Below are 22143 nucleotides of genomic sequence, written 5' to 3'. Positions count from 1 at the left end.
TTCACTTTCCCGCCTTATCCCCATAACCCTTGATTCCCTCACTGATTAAAAATCTGTCTACCTCAGCCTTCAACGTATTTAACGACCCAGCTTCTACAGTTCTCTGTGGTAAAGAATTCCACAGATTCACTAACCTCAGAAGAAATTTCTCCTCATCTCGGTCTTAAATAGGTGATCTTTAAGACAGAAGTTGATAAATTCTTGATTTCTCGAGGAATTAAGGGCTATGGAGAGAGAGCGGGTAAATGGAGTTGAAATCAGCCATGATTGAATGGTGGAGTGGACTCGATGGGCCGAATGGCCTTACTTCCGCTCCTATGTCTTATGGTCTTATCCCTTACTCTGAGATTATGCCCTCTGGTCCTAGACTCTCCCACAAGAGGAAACATCCTACCAGCATCTACCCTGTCAAACCCCCTGAGAATCTGATATGTCTCAATAAGGTCACCTCTCATTCTTCTAAACTCCACTGTGTACAGACCCAACCTAATCAACCTCTCCTTAAAAGAAAATCCCTCCATACCCGGGATCAACCTAGTGAACCCTCTCTGGACTGCCTCCAATTCCAGTACATCTTTCTTTCGATAAGGGGGCCAAACTGTTCCCAGTATTCTAAGTGTGGTCTAACATGTATAGTTTTAGCAGGACTTCACTATTTTTAAACTCCATTTCTATTGAAATAAAGTCCAACTCCATTTCCCTTCCCAATGACCTGCTGAACTTGCATGTCATTTGTGATTTATGCACGAGGACCCCTAAATCCCTCTGAGCTGCAGCTGTCTGCCGTCTCTCTCCATTTAAATAATAATCAGCTCCTTTATTCTTCCTGCCAAACTGCATAACTTTACATTTTCCGACTGCCACGTTTTTGCCCACTCCCTTAACCCGTCTATATCCCTCTGTAGACTCTGTCATCCTCTCCACTTGGCTTCCCACCTATTTTTGCGTCATCCACAAACTTGGCAATAGTGCATTCACTTTCCTCCTCCAAGACATTAATATATATTGTAAATAATTGTGGTCCCAGCACTGATCCCTGTGGAACTTACGAGTTACAGTTTGCATCCTGAAAATGCTCCTCTTATCCCAACTCGGTCTTCTATCAGCTAGCAAAATCTCTATCCATTCTAATACAATATCCCGAACACCATGGACTCTTCCTTATTAAGGAACATTTTATGTGGCACAATCCCAGGTGTCTCATCCTATAGAACATAATGAAAATTTGTCACTTTAGTCTTTAGCATCATTGGCCAGATTTATACTTCAGTTATTGACCTTGGGAGTATTCACTGCAATCTGGGATCAGGTCGGCACAAACTCTGTTTTACACAGCGGGAAGTCTTCCTGTTCCTGCCCAAGAGACAGCTTTCCATATGTGCAGTTGCTCTCCCAACCAGCCTTTCAGCATTTCCTCAGGTGATTTTGAGTGCTTTGTAAACTCGGCTTCAACACCAGTGGATTCAGGCTCCATCTATATGAAACCAAAGAAATCAAAATGCTTCCCTCCAGATCAGGCCTTCACGCCAGATGTACAATGTAATCATGGAATCGGTGCAAACAGATGTTAACATGCCATTAATGCAAAAGTTCCTGATGGATCTCTGTCTATTCGAAACCCTAGATACGCGTTATCCCTTCTTAGTTCCCAAATAACAGAGATTCCCGACTGTACTTTTTGGCAAAGTTATTTGAAACTTTATTCGTCAGCTTTTGAGTGTCTACTGGTGAACTCAACTTCAGTACAAAATTAAGAGAAAGTTCCAACTATCTCAGATAGTCAGATCGATTGTCTTTAGCAAATGGATCCAAAATACAATTATATTTCTTGGTAATTTCTTCAAATCAAGATGCACAGTACAAAAACGACTGCGTGATTTGAAACAAAAGAAAATGTTGATTTTGCAAAGCAAGCAGAATAGGTTTCAGAAAATAGGTTAGAGTGATTCTGGGAAAAAAGGGGAAGTGTTTTCTCATCCCAACAACTGATCTTTTAAGGAGATTACTATCTTAAAGTTTTGCCCTCTTTACAGCTGTGATTGGCTTTAACTAATTTATAATTCCCTCAATTCGACCCAGCTGCCTGTCTGTCAATTTAAGAGACAAATGATTTGGGGCAATGTTCCATAGCCATTGTCTGAGCGAAACACATTTCCCACCGGGACTCATCACCATGGACTGACTGATCGTTACCATGAAATCGGAACTGGGATGTCAGCCCAGTTCTTTAACACAAAGGGTCTTTCTGCTATTTGACCTTTTAGTTTAAACAACTTGCAAAATATGAACATTTTAAGTCTTATCTGATTAATTCCCAGTTAGTCAGCTTCTCTTACTCTCATAGTTAATATGATTCAGTCAATTACTCCCAATGATTTCTTATTTAAACCCCCTATCTACTTCATCTATAGCTAACCAGAAAATCTGATTTTTATCAGTTCCCAACTTTTTTTTACTGAGACCCCAAGACAACTCCCACCCCACCTCTTGTGATTCAGGTGCCATCTGCTTTACTCTCCCAAGAAACAGTAGTTTTTCATGGAAGAGAATCTTATCTCATCAGCTAACAAATATTGCTCAACACACAGTACCACCACCGAATGCGCTGTAGTATAAAATAACATGCAGTGGCTTCGGTCTCACCTCAGAGTAGGGCAAGTCTGTGCAATAATTAACAATTTGTGGGGAATTTGGGAGCACATGAACCATGTCAGTCGCTATTTTCGAGCAGCTTCTCCAACTTGTTATTGATGTGAATGACTCAAAACAATGTCATTTCAGATTCGGTAATGCCAAGTATGTAAACAGTTCTTTGGGACAATCCAAAGAACACTTTTCAGATTGGTACCCATGACTTTGAAATTGTCTCGGAACAGAATCACCAGCAACAATCAGATTACCGTCAGGCTCTCGACTAGCCTACAAAGTGCTCGGAAAAATCAATCTCAAACGCAAACTCCTGAAATCCATTGGCATGGATTGCGGGAGATTACTACTTGAATGGTGTACAACATCGAAACGAATACTCCAGCATTCCATCATTTCACAGTGACTTTCATTTGAAGCCTACTTGTGACAATAAGCGATTTTCATTTCATTTCATCTTAACTGCTGGAGTAATATTTCACAGTCCTTAATGTCAGAAAATAATGTCGGCAACAGAGTTACATGGGTATGGGTGGGCGGCCAGCAATGAAATGGAGGTGCTCGCCTCCAACTTTAAAAAGAAAGCGGTGGATCAAGATGTAGCGGTCTGCAGGACATGGTTTTCCTTTCTCGGCAAGTGTAAATCTGGCACCAAAATGAACCATGACCCAGCATCCAGCGGCAGTGGTAACAGCAGCCAAACCACATTGAAGTATTTGCAAAAGAAAAACTAAAACCAGGAAGTTAAGGATTTTATCTTTCACTTCTAATTTAAATTGTCAGATGGCGAAATAAATTGCAGATTGGATTTAGATTGAAGTGGAAATAAGCAATCTAAACAAATATTCTAAACATGGGGAATAAGAGAAATTTGACATTCAAATATAAAATTAGCTTTTCATGGTCAATCAGGGTGCCGAGCAGTAATTATAAACTTTGAACAGCATTAAAAACCCAATTTCACCTCATCTAACCAGGTGTAACCTTTCAGAGATTTTATAACAGTGCAAGAGTGGATGGTCTCACCAATTGCAGTCTGGGAAGACTTCAACAGCACACCCTCTGGAGAAGCACAGAATCATTGCCAGCCACTTCTGGACTTTGGCGTGATTGCACGTGAACTCCCCGAGTTGCCAGTTTCAATGGAGGAACGATGCCAAACATGGGTAGTTTCACCATTAGTGCCATTGCAATGTCCAGCCCGTCCTACAGCATACAATTTTAGAAGTGCATAATGAAAATGCTACCGTTCTTCACCTCCAAAGAAAGGCAATAGAATTACACCAAACATAGAAATGGGCCGCATTACCCAACTAGTCCAAGTCAGCGTTTGTGCTCCACACCAGCTTCTTCCCACCCTATCAGCATAACCCTCTTTCTTTCTCACAAGCTTATAAAACTGTAGAAATTTAAGTAAAGTTGCCATAGTCCCAGATGACCATAGGCGGTTTTTCTCTTTGAGGGGGAGCGCTGACTGGTGGTGATTTAACCCGAGGGTCACCGCAAGGCAGACCAGGGGCAAGGTTGAGAAGGTGGGGCCTTCATGGATAACCTCAGCCAGTACAGGAATTGAACCCACGCTGTTAGCCTCAGTCTGCATCACGAACCAGCTGTCTAGCCAACTGAGCGAAACCGGCCCGTAGAAATTTACAGTAGAGAAGGCCAGTCAACCTATCCTGACTGTCCTAGCCAAACAGTAAGTTATTCAGCTGAACCCTGCCTTCCAGCTCTTGGTCCATAGCATTCCTTCCTAACCAGCATCTCAGCTCTTCAATTTTATATACCCAAATTTGATTGCTCTTCAGCCTCCTCTGTTGCAAAGGTGATAACCGCAGCCTCCAATAGTTCCTCAGCTTAAATGTTCCAGTTCTGGCAACTAGTGATCGTCTCCGTACACTCTCTAGTGCAACCACTTCCATGCTGTAATGCAGTGACAAGAACTGTAACTAACTCTCAGCTATGGTGTATCTATCGTTTTACACAGTTCTAGCACAACCTCACTTTTAATGTTCCCTGGAAGCTGCGTAGAGCACGAGGAACCCTATCGTCCCTGTGCAGGCCATACTCAGGTTGGCCCTTTATGTCATCGCATGTGAGACTGAGCAAAAGATTAAGGAGCCGCGCACTGCAGAGAAAAGCTTCCTGCTCTTACGTTCTGCGTCTCGACTAATAAAATATTCTTAGCTACCTTTTCTACCTGTCTTGCTACCTTCAGGGGTCGCCACTTCAAGCTCCCTCTGTTGTTCGACATTTCTGAGCATCCATTTACTCTGTTCTCCCTCGCATCGTTTGCTCTCCCTAAATGTATCACCTCACACTTCTTCAGACTGAATTCCATCAGGCATGTTCCTGCCCAGCTAACCAGTCCACTGATTTCATCCTGCAATCCACAACCAAGTTTTGAATCATTTGCAATCTTTGTAATCATGCCTCCTACATTAAAGTCTAAATCATTGATACATATCACACATTTAGCCTCCCCTTAAATGCGCCTATGCTGTCTGCCACAGCCACTCCCTGTGGTAATGAGTTGCACATTCTCATCACTCCTACTGGTTTGTTCAATTCGTTCCATTTAGAATTTTAAAAATTCATCGGTCATTTCTATTCAATGTTTCTATTTTTCATGTATAGGTGTAAATATTTGAATTCCCCAGTTGCCACTTGCTGAGAAAGAAAGGCACAATCAAAAGTATTGTGGGATCAGAGATGGTTTGATGCAGTGAATGAAGACCAATAGCTGTGGTGTGCTGGTGCATTCTATGCTCTCATTGGTTTATTGTGAGAGAGAAGGGGTTTGGCTCGTCACTTCTGGACATCCTGTCATGTCAGCAATTCCAGGTGCCCCATGTTGCTAGATCACTATATTGGCTTCTCAGCACTTCCCATCTACATACCATTGGCACCATTTCCATCAAGAGCAGCGGACACGTTGGAACACCACCACTCAAGTTCCCCTCCAAGCCCCACACCATCCTGACCTGGAATATATCACCATTCCTTCACTGTCACTGGGTTCAAAATCCTGGAACTCCCCAACAGCACTGTGGGTGTACTACACATGAACTGCAGCGGTTCAAGAAGATCACTCACCACCACGTTCTCAAGGGCAATTAGGGATGGGGAGTAAATGCTGGCTGAACCAGCGATGCTCACTTCCAATGAACAAAAGAAAACTCGACCACTGGCAATTGCAAGTCTTCGAGGCATCAGAGCGATAGCAGAAGCCATCGACCCAACTCTTCAAGCACCACCTGTCCCACATGTGCAAGAGCCAGCACTGGATTTATCAGCCATTCTCAGAATGCGCTGAGCCAGAGTGGAAGCAAGTCATCCTCAATCCTGTGGGACTGCCTGAGAACGGCTTCATTCTTCCATTACCTTCACTCATCCCATAGTTTGGAAACATTGCATGGTTTACTTTTGAGTGCAGGAGGTTGCCTGATCTAGCGGCATTTGTTTGTTTGGTCTCATGCTGTCCTGATCTTCACACTGCAGTTGAGTATTTTCGCCAGAACAAATAAATCCCAAGTTCAAATGGGAAGTATACTTCCTTTTAAAAAGTGGCTTTACTTCCTGGGATTAACAACTTCTATTTTAAGCTCCTAAAAATGCACCTTCACAATTTTTGAACATCAAATATCATAGTCATAGAATCCCTGCAGTGCAGAAGGAGGCCATTCGGCCCATCGAGTCTGCACCAGCCCTTGGAAAGAGCACCCTACTTGAGCCCAGGCTTCCATCCTTTCCCCATAACCCAGTAACCCAACCTACCCTTTTGGACACTAAGGGGTAATTTAGCACGGCCAATCCACCTAACCTGCTCGTCTTTGGACTGTGGGAGGAAACCGGAGCACCCGGAAGAAACCCACGCAGACACAGGGAGGAAGTGCAAACGTCACACAGACAGTGACCCTAGGCCAGAATTCAACCTGGGACCCTGGAGCTGTGATGCAGCAGTGCTAACCACTGTGCCGCCGATTATACACTCAAGTTATACAGAACATGACATTAATACTATGCTTAAACTTCGAACCAAATTTATTTTTTTTAATGAAAAATTCCCTATGTTGTCAGTAAATTTGAAATTTATTTTGTAATCAAGCAATTTGGTCATCTCGTCATGCAGTATTTTTCTAAGATGTAAAAATAAAGCCCTTCCCTGACCCAGTTAAACTTGTTGTGTTTCTTCAGAAATCTAGGTGGGTGTGGCTTGGAGGAGGCCAATACTGAAGGAGTTAACTTTAGGATTACAACATGCCAGTTGGGAAATTCTTCAGGATTTGCTCCTGCTGTGGCAGAAATCCTGCTTACACATGCAAGGAGTTCTAACCTACTTCTGGGTCGCATAAAACCTACTTCTGGTCACATAAAATCTATCAAATCAGCAGCAAATTTTCCTTCTCTCTGTCCCCTAAAGCCTAACAATGCAATCATTTCCCCCCTGCCCCAACTCCTTCACCCCCAGCTTGGAAACCTCTACATCAATGTAACCAGTATACTGCTTTGTAACATGTTGTTAACAGTTTAAATATTGCACAACATCTCTACGGTGTCCGTTTCACAATCCGGGGGGGGGGGGGGGGGGGGGGGGGGGGGCAGCAATGCAGAGAGAGAGAGAGAACACTGACTTACTGCAGGAACCGTTCCAAAGTGTTAGCAGTATCAGATACCATCATAGGCATTCATCTTAAGTGTTGCTGAAAACATCAGTTACATAATGTAGTCCTGTTCATTTTATGCTGAAAGAAATTCTAAGTGGGAATTGAATGCGTGGAAAATTTAAAAATGCTTTTTAAATGGCTCATTATGAATTGGGCCTTAAGCCTGTTTTTGCTATCGAGGTTCAGTATAAACTCTCTCCATAGACAGAGCTTGGGAAGATGGTGGTGCAGTGGTGATATTACTGGACTAGTAATCCAGAGGCCCAGGCTAATGGGGGCTGGTTCAAATCCCATCATGGCAGCTGGTGGAATTTAAATGTAATTAATAATATATCTGGAAAGCTAGTCTCAATAATCACATCCATGGGGTGACACGGTGGCTAGCACTGTTGCTTCACAGCGCCAGGGTCCCAGGTTCGATTCCCAGCTTGGGTCACTGTCTGTGAAGAGTCTGCACGTTCTCCCAGTGTCTGCGTGGGCTTCCTCCGGGTGCTCCTGTTTTCTCCCACAAGTCCAAATATGTGCGAGTTAGGTGGAATGGTCACACGAAATTGCCCCTTAGTGCCCAAACGTTAGGTGGGGTTACTGGGTTACGGGGATAGAGTGGAGGTGTGGGCTTAGGTAGGGTGCTCTTTCAGGGGCTGGCGCAGACTCGATGGGCTGAATGGCATCCTTCTGCACTGCAGATTCGATGATTGTCTTAAAAATCCATCTATGCACCTAACCCCCCAAATCTCTTTGGACACCCACAGTACTTAACCTCTTTCCATTTAGAAAGTACTCTGCTCTACCTTTTTTTGGTCCAAAATGGTTTAACCTCACACTTGCTTACATTGCGTACATGACCAATGGCAGAGCAGACTCGATGGCCCAATTCTGCTCCTATCTCTTTTGGTTTTTAGGCCGACGTCCTTTCAGCCCTTCGAGCCTGTTCCATCATTCAATAAGACCATGGTTGATTTAGTTGTGCTTCAATTCACTTTGTCGTGCCCTCCATAGCTCTCTACTCCCGTCTATGAAAAATCTATTTAACTCAGCCTTGAATAATGAACTCAATGACCCAGCTTCCACTGCTTTCTGGGAAGGAGATTCCACATGACGACCCTCAAGGCAAAGAATTTTGACTCAACTCAGTCTGAAATGGTAGACCTCGTGCTTAATGATAATTCTAGATCAGTGAAACTGAGGCAGTTGATCTTACACAAAATTAGGAGAGCAAGTAAGGAATGCCAATTGCACTTTCATTTAAGGGTAAAAACAAGATCAAAAGATAGTCAGAATTCTTTTCCCCACTACGTAGCTACAACAACAAATGTAATATGATGTTTCAAGGATTATGGATTATTGGAATGCTGTCAGGAATAGATTCATAGGATTAATAAAATGTTACGCTCTGCACAATGTAACACTTCCAGTGTGGACTGAAAGATTATCGAGAAGCTGGTGTTCCCCAATGACCTGATACAGGGACCTCTGGATCTTGCCCACACTCAACAGGCAAGAGAAAATAATAAATTTAAAATACACAGCGACATCATAGGTTGCTGAAAACAAGCTTTCCAACAAGCGGGAGATGTCCGAAAGCTTCGATAGAAACCCGGGTTTTTCTCCTTGAAGTCCGGAATCGTATGCAATTTCGCCAAAAGCAAGTTAAAACTGAAGGAATGAAACCCTGAGAAACCTCACACTGAAATTACTGTCATACACATACACCGTGACCTCAAAGTCAGAATTTGGGAGCACAGACATCCAGTTAACTAACTTTCAACAGGATATTTGTTTTGTTGGACAAACTCCACAATGCAGCACCAAAACGTTAATACAGATGGACAATGTGTAATACCACCCCAATAATTAGTCTCTCAATAATGTTTTTTAATCTAAAGAAACATGCAAGAATCAATCTGCTGTTTACTAAGCAACAGAATAAAGGAAGTAACCACACTGAAATCAGTTGGTTTGTGTGGTTAGAAACACAAGGCTTGAGCAGGAGAGATGCACCTCATACACAGACATCTCACTGATCAGGAAGAATGGCCCATTTAATATACTTTATACCCACTGCAACAAATATCATGACAATACATGTAATCGAGTCTGACATTGCAAGGGCCAATACGAGGTAAACGCTGCACTGTCAGAGATGCCGTCTGTTTGATGGGATGTCAAACAGAGGTTCCATCTGCCCTATTAGGTGGGTGTAAATGATCCCTTGATGTTATTTGAAGAGCGGAGGAGTTAACCCCCGTGCCCGGGGCTCGCTTTCAGTTTCATATTTTATTAATTGAATTTATATTCAATATTTGCCAGTGGTGTTTGAACCTGGGCCCCGGGATTACGAGCCCTGTGACATTACCACTACACTTACCACTGTCTGCCCCAAACATTACAACGCTGAATATTTATACAGCACCCTTTCAAAAGCAGAATACCGCAAGGCGTTTCACGAGAGTTTTACCAAGCAAAATTGACATCAAAGAACAGGCGAACAAAAGCTTGGTCAAAGTAGTCGGTTACAAATGGCATTTTTACGGTGGAAAGGTTCAGGGAGGGAATTCCAGAGCTTAGGGCCTCAGCATCTCAAGGCATGGTCATCAATGATGGGAGTGATTAAAATCAGGAATACTCAAGAGGACAGAATTGGAGGAGCACAGAAATCTCATGAGGGCAGAAGATGGGAGTGGCAGGGTAATGAAGTGGAAAAGAAAACAGGCTCCTTAGGGAGTTTGGTGCCTTCTGAGGTTACAACTCAGTCTGGGGAAGGGCGAAACCTTCCCGGCGAACCCCTGAGAGGAGCGGAGCTGGAAGAACTACCGTTTAAAGTGACCCAAACGGCACCGAGGACCCGGGTTCGATCACGGCCCCAGATCAGTCTGTGTAGAGTTTGCGCATTCTCCTAGTATCTGTGTGGGTCTCACTCCCACAACCCAAAGATGTGGAGGGTAGGTGGATTGGCTATGCTAAATTGCCCCTTAATTATAAAAATAAATAAAGTGATTCAAACCAAGTTCAGGTATCTGGGGATTCAAGTAGCCCACACTGGACGGTGCACAAGTATCATCTCTCCAGCTGGTGGTGGAGGTGAAGATGAACCTGCAAAGATGGGACTCGCTCCCTCTTTCACTAGCGGGAAGGGTACAGATGGTCAAAATGGACGTACTGCCGAGGTTCCTCTTCGTATTCAGATCACTCCCGATCTTCATTCCCAAATCATTCTTCACTAGGGTTGAACAGTTAATCATGTCCTGGTGGAGGGGACACAGATTCCTGTCACACGTGGAAAGCTGAGAAGGCCGACCATCCTAACCTCCCTTGTAAATTCAATGGGGGAACGGGACTTCGAGCCTGTACCATCATTCAATATGATCGTGGCTGATTATGCAAATTCAGTATCCCACTCTCGCTTTCTCTCCATAGCCCTTGATCCCTTTAGCCGCAACGACCACATCCAGCTCCCTCTTGAATATATCCAATGAACTGGTCCCAACAGCTTTCTGTGGTAGAGAATTCCACAATTTCACAACTCTGTGAGAAGATGATCTTCCTCACCTCACTCCTGAATGGATTACCCCTTATTCTTAGGTTGTTACCCCTAGTTCTGGACGTGCCCAACATCGGGAACATTCTCCCCGTATCTAGCCTGCCCAGTCCCATCAGGATTTTATATGTTTCTACGAGGTCCCTTCTCAGTCTTCTAAACTCCAGTGAGTACAAGCCCAGTTGATCCATTCTTCAGATGTCAGTCCTGCCATCCCGGGAATTAGTCTGGTGAATCTTCGCTGGACACCCTCAATAGCAGGAATGCCCTTCCTCAAACTAGGAGACCAAAACTGCACACAATACTCAAGGTGTGGCCTCACCAAGGTCCTGTATAACTGCAGCAAGACATCCCTACTCCTATACTCAAATCCTCTCGCTATGAAGGCCAGCATGCCATTAGCTTTCCTCACCGCCTGCTGTACCTGCATGCCACCTTCAGTGACTGTTCCAACGTGACACCCAGGTCTCGTCGCTCTTCCCCTTTTCCTAAACTGCCATTCAGATAATAACTTGCCTTCCTGTTTTTGACATCCTGTTTTGGATAGCCTGACATTTACCCACATTATATTGCATTTTCCAAGTATTTGTCCACTCAGTCAGCCTATCCAAGTCACCCTGCAGCCTCTTTGCCACCTCCTCACAGCACACACCGCCACCCAGCTGAGCGCATCTTTTTTAGAGATATTGCATGCAATTCCTGCACGGCATCTTGTAGATGATACACACTAATCTCTTGTGTGGGGGTGTCCAGAACCAGGGTACACAGTCGGAGGATTCAGGGTAGACCATTTAGGACAGAGATGAGGAGATATTTCTTTACCCAAAGAGTGGTAAACCTGTGGAATTCATTACCACAGGAAGTAGTTGAGGCTAAGATATGGAATACATTCACGAGGCAGCTAGTTATGGCAGTTGAGGCTAATGGTGTCAAGGGTTATGGGGAGAAAGCTGTATTAGGTTATTGAGTTGGACAATCAGCCATGATCGTGATGAATGGTGGAGCAGGCTCAAAGGGTCGAATGGCTTCCTCCTGCTCCTATCTTCTATGACAGGCTTTGAGGAATCCGATGGGGAGTTACCCACTTCAGGAGTCCGAGCATCGAGCCTGCTCTTGTAACCGCAATACTTTTCTGGCTAGTCCGGTTCATTTTCTGGTTAATGATAGTGGGGGTTCAGTGATGGCAACACCTTTGAATGTCAAGGGGCAATAGTTAAATTCTCTCTTGTTGGAGATGATCATTGCCTGGCATTTGTTTTGGTGCAAATGTTATTTGCCTCTTATTGTTACTACATTTGGCTTCAGTATTGGAGTTGCAAATGGTGCTGAACATTGTGCAGTGACCAGCAAATGTCCCCACTTCTGACCTTACGATCGAAGGAAGGTCATTGATGAAGTAGCTGAAGGTGGTTGGGCCTCAGGCACTATCCTGAGTCAACATCCTGGAATTGAAATGATTGGCCTCCCAAACTTTTATCTTCCTTTTTGCTCGGTATACATTTGAAAGTCCTTCACCGGCTATCAAAAGGGAATTGGATAATATTCTGAAGAACAATTTGCAGGGGTACATGGCTAGCACATACAAGATGGGCCAAGTGGCCTTCTCGTCTAAGAGGTGGATATACCTATACAAAATTAGGCAGAAGACAATCTGACGATTCACAACTGTTTTGTGATATTGTAGTCAGTACAAATCCTAGTTTCCACTCTTCCCTTCGGGAGTCTCTCCCTGGCCAGAAACCCCCGACAGGGAAAGATCCAGCTTTGATGTGCAGATTTCAATGAGCATCACCTGCTCTCAACTCACGCAGAAGCACAACCTAGTTTACACTTTAAGGGACATTGCCACCTCAATGCTATAACCATTCTACGGTTCTGAACACTTTGGGACATTCGGAGGTTATGAAGGTTGATAATAAAAATAGAAGTTCTTCCTATGTATGAACAACTATCCATATTTGGAGCAAAACATATTTATAGCAAAGAAATAGACTTGAACTTCTGTTACATTAGGGAGCGCAAATAAATATGGCAAATTAATTCTCTCAGAGGTAAACCAAATTACACCAAACACCACCCTTTATTCCCATCTTTAATTTAACAGGCCTCATTTCGGAAAATATTCATTTTCCCTCTGCAGTTTTGCATTAAAAGAATATGTACCTTATCTCTAAATAAAATGCAACCAACGCCCATTTTCAAAACAAACTGATTTTAGTCATGTTGGGCTGAACTGTTAGCACAAAAAAATACAATTCAATACTCAGTGCACACAGCATGTTAAAACCATTAGACGGATACAGCCAAAAAACCGAAACAACCAACAAACAAATGTCATTGGAAGAGAAACAAGTCTGCACCAAGAAGAATACATTTATGATTTTAAGCAGCATGCCTTGCATTAAACTTCAGCTTTTAACAGACGCGTCAAAAATACATGACTTCATCTTTAAATAGGAGTAGCTGAACCCGATAACACACTGACAAATCAATCAGAGTTGACCTTCTCCAAACATTCACTCCGAAATCTCACCTGTTGATGGTCTCTTTTTTTTCCCCTCCACCCTCAGCCTTCGCAATCAATACAAGATGATAGTGGAATAGATTAACACCAACATCAAAAACAATCATCCATGATACTGAAGATTGAGAAAGTCAGACAGCCTTAACGACCAAGAGTTTTCAAAAGGCGAAGAGATGGGTAGGAGAGAAAAGCCGTAACTGCTAAGCCCACACCAATTTAAGAAAATACCTGCATGGAACTTGGACGAACTCAGCTGCGTCAAAGTGTCTTTCCAATTATTGTACCATGGGACACTAGCTTTAACTGAGCGATCTGATGGAAAACAGAACATAGTATTAATGATCCATCACTGACTTAAGATCCACTTGTACACGTATAGCAATGTCCAAAACCAAATGGGTTCCTCAAAACAATGCAATCTTAGAGAAAGAGATTCAGACATGGAGAAGTATTTTCCCCTCCCTGCACATTGATTCACAAAATGCATGATTTGCGCAGTACCGTCGCTGCTAATGCCAGAGGGTGCTGGCGGTTCAGCACCTCATCCACAAACATACACCTGAGCACAAAAGAATGAGAGGAGATTCAATTGTAACATATAGAATTCCGACAAAGCTGAGCAAACTGGTTGCAGAAATGTTGTTTCTTCTGGCTGAAGGGTCTAGAACAAGCAGGAGTGTGGCGTTGAATTAGAGGATCAGCCAAGATCATATTGAATGGTGAGGTTAAGTTCAAAGGGCCGAATGGCCTACTCCTGCTCCTATTTTCAATGTGCGACATTTTGATAGGGAAGCACAGACAGATCATTCTTGGTTAGGCAACCGCTGGAACACTGTAGTTCTGGTCGCCTCACTATAGGAAGGATGTGATTGCACTGGAGAGGGTGCAGAGGAGATTCACCAGGATGCTGCTTGGGATGGAACATTTGAGCGATGTAAAGAGGCTGGATAGGCTCAGGTTGTTTTCTTTAGCAGAGATGACTGAGGGGGCACCTTAGTTGAAGGGTCAATAGAAAGGGACATAATTTTAACGTGAGAGGCAAGTGCTTTTTATCCCTGGTAAGTGACTGGTAAGTAGTATTTCTTTTCATTTGTATATTTATTTATTTTTTTCTTTCGTTTTTTGGAATTGTAGTTGTGTAAGTTAAGCTAAGGTTTAAGACATGGCAGGAGATCCCAGACCCTTGTCATGCTCCTCGTGTGCGATGTGGGAGCTCAGGGACACGTCCACTGTCCCTGGCTCCTTCACGTGCAAGAAGTGTGTCCAGTTGCAGCTCCTGTTAGACCGCTTGATGGCTCTGGAGCTGTGGATGGACTCACTTTGGAGCATCCACAATGCTGAGGACGTCGTGGATAGCACGTTTAGCGAGTTGGTCACACCGCAGGTGAAAGTTACTGAGGGAGATAGAAAATGGGTGACCAAAAGACAGAGCAAGAGCAGGAAGACAGTGCAGATGTCCCCTGCAGTCATCTCCCTGCAAAACAGATATACCGCTTTGGATACTGTTGAGGGACATGGCTCACCAGGGGAAAGCAGCAGCAGCCAGGTTCATGGCACCGTGGCTGGCTCTGCTGCGCAGCAGGGCAGGAAGAAGAATGGCAGGGCTATAGTGATAGGGGACTCAATCGTAAAGGGAATAGACAGGCGGTTCTGCGGTCGCAATCGAGATTCCAGAATGGTGTGCTGCCTCCCTGGTGCAAGAGTCAAGGGTCTCTCGGAACGGCTGCAGGAAGAGCCAGTTGTCATGGTGCACATAGGCACCAACGGTATAGGTAAAAAAGCGGGATGAGGTCCTACAAGCTGAATTCAGAGAGTTAGGAGTTAAACTAAAAAGTAGGACCTCAAAGGTAGTAATCTCAGGATTGCTACCAGTGCCACGGGCTAGTCAGAGTAGGAATGTCAGGATAGATGGGATGAATGCGTGGCTCGAGAGATGGTGCAAGAGGGAGGGAATCCAATTCCTGGGGCATTGGAACCGGTTCAGGGGTGGGACCAGTACAAACCGGACGGTCTGCACCTGGGCAGGACTTGAACTGATATCGGGGGGGGGGGTTGCTCGAGCTGTTGGGGACGGTTTAAACTAATGTGGCAGGAATCTGGGATCTAATGTAGGAAGTCGGAAGGAAGTAAAACGGGGCCAGAAACAAAAAGCAATAAGGGGAAAGTGTAAGGCAGAGAAGTCATAGTCAAAAATCAAAAAGGGCCACAGTACAGGGTACAGTGACTGAGGAGAGTGTGTAAAGGGAGGTGGGCAATGCAGGATTGATGGTGTTGTATCGAAATGTGCGTAGTATACGGAACAAAGTAAATAAGCTTGTTGCGCACACTGAAATTGGCCGGTACGATGTTGTGGGCATCAGAGAGACGTGGCTGCAAGGTGATCAGGGCTGGGATCTAAATATCCAAGGATATAGGTCCTATCGAAAGGACAGGCAGATTGGCAAAGGGGGCGGGGTTGCATTGTTAGTAAGGAATGAAGTTAAATCGATAGCAAGGAGCGATATTGGATCAGAAGGCATAGAGTCTCTGTGGGCAGAGTTGAGGAATCGCAAAGGTAAATAGACCCTGATGGGAGTTATGAACAGACCCCCTAGCAGTAGTCAGGATGTGGGGCAGAAAATAAAACAGGAGATAGAAAAGGCATGTAAAATAGGCAATATTACAATAATCATGGGGGACTTCAATATGCAGGTGGACTGGGGAAATCAGGTGGACTGGGAAAATCAGGTTGGTAGTGGATCCCAAGAAATGGAATTTGTGGAATGTCTAAGAGATAGTTTTTTGGAGCAGCTTATGACAGAGCCTATTAGGGAACAGGCAATTCTGGATTTGGTAATGTGTAACGAGGCAGACTTGATTAGGGAACTTAAGGTGAAGGAACCCTAAGGGAGCAGTGACCACAATATGATAGAATTTACCCTGCAGTTTGAGAGGGAGAAGCTGGAATCAGATGTAACGGTTTTACAATTAAATAAGGGTAACTACAAAGACCTGAGGGAGGAGCTGGCCAGAGTTGATTGGAGAAGGAGCCTAGCAGGGAAGACAGTGGAACAGCAATGGCAGAAGTTTTTGGGGGTTATTAGTGAGGCACAACAGAAATTCATCTCAAGGAGGAGGAAACATGCTAAGGGGAGGACAAGGCATCCATGGCTGACGAGGCATGTCAAGGGCAGCATAAAGGCTAATGAAAAAGCATACAAAGTGGCGAGGATTAGTGGGAAACCAGAGGATTGGGAAGCCTTTAAAAGCGAGCAGAGGACAACTAAAAAAGCAATAAGGGGAGAGAAGATGAAGTACGAGTGCAAGCTAGCTAGTAATATAAAGGAAGATAGGGAGAGATTTTTTCAATATATAAAAGGTAAGAGAGGCAAAAATAGACATTGGACCACTAGAAAATGTGGCTGGAGAAGTAATAATATGAAACAAAGAAATGGCAGACGAACTGAATAGGTACCTTGCATCAGTCTTCATGGTGGAAGACACCAGTGGGATGCCAGAACTCCAGGAAAACCAGGGGGCAGAGGTAAGTGCAGTGACCATTACAAAGGAGAAGGTTCTGGGGAAACTGAAAGGTCTGAAGGTGGATAAGTCACCTGGACCGGATGGACTACACCCCAGGGTCCGAAAAGAGATAGCTGAGGAAATTGTGGAGGCATTAACGATGATCTTTCAGGAATCACTGGAGGCAGGAAGAGTCCCAGAGGAATGGAAGGTGACTAATGTAACACCACTGTTTAACAAGGGAGGGAGGCAGAAGACGGGAAATTATAAGCCGGTTAGCCTGACTTCAGTCATTGGTAAGATTTTAGAGTCTGTTAAAGATGAGATCGCGAAGCACTTGGAAGCCCATGGTAAAATAGGACTGAGTCAGCACGGCTTTGTCAAAGGGAGGTCGCGTCTGACAAGAGCAGTTAATAAAGTATAGAGCAGACCTCCCGTGGCGGCCATGGAGTGAGCGATCGCATATTTGGTGGCTCCCTCTCAAGGTGTTTTTTTTTCCCGGACTTTCCCGACCCGATGGGCATGGTATTTGAGGGCAAAGGGTGCACAAGTGTCCAGGGAAGGTAATACTCCTCTGGTGTGGCTGGTGCATGGATCAGCGGATAAGGAGCACCACAAGAAAGAGCGAGCAATTGGAGCAGGAGAGTTTTTGTGGTGTGCCACAGGTAAAGATGGCAGAGGGTAAGGAGGTGCGCTGTCTACCCAGTGGGCGGAGCAGTTGATGGAGTTCTTGAATAGCAAGTTCGAGCAGCAGAAGAAAGAGGCCCTGGAAGACCTGGCCACAGTGGTGGATTTGTTGAGAACTGAGATTGAGCGTGTTGAGCAGAGGCTGGAGTCCCAGGGCCGGGCGATTCAGAAAGTGGAGGAGGCGGTGGGGGAGCATGAGGAGCAGCTGGCCTCGTTGGCGGCTGAGTTGAGTGTGATGCGGGAAAGCCAGAAGAGGCTGGGGTAGAAGGTGGAGAACCTGAAGAACCCCTCCAGGAGGCAAAACATGAGGATTGTTGGGATGCCTGAAGGCATTAAAGGTGTGCAGGCCACGGTGTATGTGACAAGGATGCTGGAGAAGTGGGGGGGGGGGGGGGGGGGGGGGGGGGGGGGGGGGCTTTGGTCGACCTCTCCAAGTGGACTGAAGACACAGGGCACTGAGGAGGCGGCCACAGGTGGGGGACCCACCGAGGTCAATTGTGGTGTGGCTGCATTGCTTTTTGGAAAAGGAAAAGACCCTTAGATGGACGATGCAGATCAAGAAACATACCTGGGAAGGGAGTGAGCTGTGGGTCTAACAAGGCCTGGGAACGAGGTAGGAGTACCCGCTCTCCCCGTTGCTTTTCGCCTTGGCGATAGGGCATCAATGGATTGAGCGGGGACGGGGGTGCCAAACATAGGGCTTGCTGTGTGCGGACGACCTATTATGTATCTTGGACCCTGTGGGCAGCATGGGGGCATTATGGAGAATTTGGCCGGTATTCAGGGTATAGGCTGAACATGGGAAAGAGTGTGGTGTTCCCGATTAATACCAGAGGGCAGGAGAGCAGACTAGGGGAGTTGCCGTTTAGGGTGGTGGGGACAAGATCAGGTATCTGGGTATCCAGGTGCACAGAGCTGGGCCCAGCTGCATGAACTGAACGATGGAGGAGGGGAGGAATGCAGATTTTAAGAGGTGGGATGTGGTGCCTCTGTCTCTGGCTGGGAGAGTGCAGACAGTGAAAATAATGGTGCTGCCTAGGTTTCTGTTCGTGTTTCAGAACTTCCATATCTTTGTCTCCAAGTTGTTCTTTAGGGAAGTCAATTGGCTCATTTCCAGGATTTTGTGGGCGGGGAAGGCCAAGAGGATGCGGTGAACTTTTTTTGGAATGGGGGCGAGAGGGGTGGGGGCTGCACTGCCAAATATGATAAATTATTATTGGGCGGCGAATCTTGCAGTGGTGCGCAAGTGGGCTGAGGAGGAGTGGTCGGTTTGGAGGCAGGTGGAGGCGGGGTTGTGTAGGGGAACGAGTTTGAGGGCTATGTTGTTAGCGCCTTTACTATTCTCACAGGCCAGGTACTCCACAAGCTCAGTGGCGGCGCCAGCCTTAAGGGTGTGGGGTCAGTGTTGGCAGAATTTGTGGCTGGAGGGTACGTTGGTGTGGTCGCCAATCTGTGACAACCATAGGTTTGCACGGGCAGGCTGGATGTGAGGTTTGGGGGGTGGCAGCAGGCGGGGATTGAGCACTTTGGGGACTTGTTTATAGGGGCAAATTTGCAGGGCTGGAGGACTTGGAGGAAGTGTAAGAGTTGCTCAGGGGGAATGGCTTTAGGTACCTGCAGATTTGGGATTTCAGGAGAGAGGTGCCATCCTTTCCGGAGCTGCCGCCCCCAGGATTGCAGTACAAGTTGCTGAAGAACAATGGAATAGGAGAGGGGAAGGCGACATATCTGTAAGGAATTGACGGGAGTGGGAGGGAGCCCTGGGGAGGGGGGGGGGGGGGGGGGGGGGGGGTATTAAGCATAAATGGGAGGACGTGTTGGGAGGGGAAATGGGAGCCAGGAGGTGGGCAGAGGCCTTGCGGAGGGTGAACGCGTCCGTGTCACGTGGAGGTTAAGACTTATCCAGTTCAAGGTGATGCATCGGACTCATTACAGTGACAGGGATGTGTAGGTCCTTTGCAGGGGTAGAGGATAGGTGTGGGCGGGCCCGTGAACCATGCCCACATGTTTTGGACGTGTCCAAGACTGAGGGGGTTCTGGCAGGGACTTTCGGACGTGATGGCCATAGTGTTGGGTGTGGGGGTGGTTCTGCATCCGGAGGTGGTGATATTTGGGGTGTCGGAAGACCCGGGGGTGAGAGAGGCCGATGTCTATGCCTCCCTGATAGCCCGGAGATGGATCTTGCTCAGGTGGCGGGATTCAGAGCCACCTAAAGTGGGGATGTGGGTGAGCAACCTGCGGAACTCCTGAGGCTGGAGAAGGTCAAGTTCGCTCTGCGAGTGTTGGTAGAGGGGTCCACCCGGAGGTGGAAACCGTTCATCTATTTATTTTAAGAGGATTGAATCAGTTGGGGGAGGGGGGGGTGCTGTTTATTGAATTAATGTTGTTTGCCTGTTATCTTGTGTATACGTGGGGGGTGCTGATTATTGAATTAATGTTGTTCTTCTCATATCTTGTGTATATACGTGAAAATGTCTTGAATAAAAATATATATATTTAAAAATAAAGCATACAGGATTTTGGGCTTTATGAGAACAAGGTGGTAATGTTCAATTTATACAAGATACCAGTTACACCTCAGGTGGAGGATTATGTACAGTTTTGGGTGCCACACGATAGGAAGGATGTGAACACATTGGAGCGAGTGCAGAAGTGGTTTACAAGAATGGTTTCAGGGATGAGAAATTTCAGTTATGAGGGCAGATTGGATGTTCGGATGTTCGCCTTGGAGAGAAGGCAGCTAAGAGAAGATTTTATGGAGATGTTCAGAAACATGAGGGTGCTGGACAAAATAGAGAGGGAGGAAATGTCCCCTCTCGTAAAAGAATCAATAACGAGAGGGCAGAGATTTAAGTGATTTTCAAAAGGAGCAAATGTGACTTGAGAAAATCTTTTTCACACAGCAAGTAGTTCAGGTCTGGAATGCGCTGCCTGGAAATGTGGCGGAGACGGGTTCAATCGAGGCATTCAAGAGGGCACTCCATGATTATTTACATAGAAGCTAATGCATGGGTAGAGGGAAAAGGCACCAAGTCATAATCTTCATTTGATGAGTTTGTGCAGGCATGATGCGCTGAATAGCCTCCTTCTGCACCATAACACTGGTGTTTTGACCCGTGTTGGGTTTTATTTGATTGGAGATAAAGGTAGCAGTTGAGAGTTAAAATGTTTCATTTTATTGTTGAGCATTGTTTAACTGGTAATTGCAAGCCATTTTCTAATGATGTCCAGGGAGCTTAATACTGTATTAATAATAAAGTTTGTTTTAATATAGCATATTGCTGTTTTAACATGGAATCATTCCTGCAGTGAAGTATCCTTTTCTTACCGTTTTACAAATTAAACAAAATATTGAAGATTCTGTCCAGTATTCTAGTAAACTTTGGGGGCTGGTCAGGGACCAGCATAAAATGGTGAAATATAAATTTGTCTGCAGAAGAGTTACTGGAAAGTTTGGAAGTACAGATATTGCTGAAACAGTGACATTTTATCAACACATTTTGTCTGATGAGTGCAAGATGAAAAGCTTTGACAAAATGTCCTTTTTTCAGTAATACTAAAGAAAGAGGTTTCTTTGGCCAGTCCGCAGATGTCTTGATTGACTGAATTGAGTGTGCATACGGTGGCAACACGGTGGCACAGTGGTTAGCACTGCTGCCTCGCGGCACCGAGGACCCAGGTTCGATCCCCGCCCCCGGTCACTGTCCATGTGGGGTTTGCACATTCTCCCAGTGTTTGCGTGGGTCTCACCCCCACAACCCAAAGATGTGCAAGGTACATGAATTGGTCACACTAAATTGCCCCTTAATTGGAAAAAACGAATTGGGTACTCTAAATTTATATATTTTTTAAAAGGCATGCAGGACACATGGCTTCATGGGTCACGTTCTAAAATAAGGGACTCTATATTTCAACAGCCCAGCAGAAGCAGACGAGTTTGAACTCAGGAAGGACACTTGCCTACATCAGTCGCGGCATAGATTTTAAGACTAGGGAGGTTATATTGGAGCTGTGGGAAACTTTAGTTAGGACACAGTTGGAGTACTGTGGGCAGTTCTGGTTGCACACTATAGGAAGAACGTGATTGCACTGATGTGAGTGTGGAGGAAATTCACCAAGGGCATCACAGTGGATAGCACTGCTGCCTCACATCGTCAGGGACCTGGGTTCAATTCCGACTTTAAGTGACTTGTATGGAGTTTGCACTTTCTCCGTGTCTGCATGGGTTTCCTCTGGTTATCTCCCACAATCCAAAGATGTGCACGTTAGCTGGATTAGCCATGATAAAATTGCCCCTCACTCTCCAGGGATATGTATGTTAGGTGGGGATGCGAGGATAGGTCGGGGAGTGGGCCTAGCTGGGTTGCTCAGTGCAAATTATGTTTCGAATGGTCTCATTTTACATTGTAGTTTCTATTCGGTGTTGCCTGGGATGGAGCATTTGAGCTATAAAGGAGGGGCTAGATAAGCTTGGGGTCCTGAGAAGGGGCACCTGAATAAAATTGAGGGTTACAGACAGGGTGCATAGGAAGCAGCTGAACCCAGAATTGAACAGAATGCAGGTTAGTATAGTCAAGGTAGCT

General features: G+C 45.4%; 1 protein-coding gene across 4 annotated transcripts in view; it reads right to left on the bottom strand.

Annotated features, from left to right (window-relative positions):
- trappc8 (trafficking protein particle complex subunit 8) overlaps positions 1-22143 on the bottom strand; it is a 228050-nt gene that overhangs the window by 161614 nt on the left and 44293 nt on the right. For 2 of the 4 annotated variants that reach the window (XM_072468480.1, XM_072468481.1), the window contains exon 3: positions 13601-13684. The exons of the other annotated variants lie outside the window; for them this stretch is intronic. In XM_072468480.1, the coding sequence (XP_072324581.1) occupies positions 13601-13684 (84 nt within the window). The remainder of the gene's footprint in view (positions 1-13600; positions 13685-22143) is intronic. 4 annotated transcript variants of the gene reach the window in all.

The sequence above is a fragment of the Scyliorhinus torazame genome, chromosome 11 (genome assembly GCF_047496885.1).
Source record: "Scyliorhinus torazame isolate Kashiwa2021f chromosome 11, sScyTor2.1, whole genome shotgun sequence".
NCBI classification, from domain to species: Eukaryota; Metazoa; Chordata; class Chondrichthyes; order Carcharhiniformes; family Scyliorhinidae; genus Scyliorhinus; species Scyliorhinus torazame.
The sequence above is the reverse complement of the archived record's forward strand: the minus strand, read 5'-3'. Positions and strand labels throughout refer to the sequence as shown.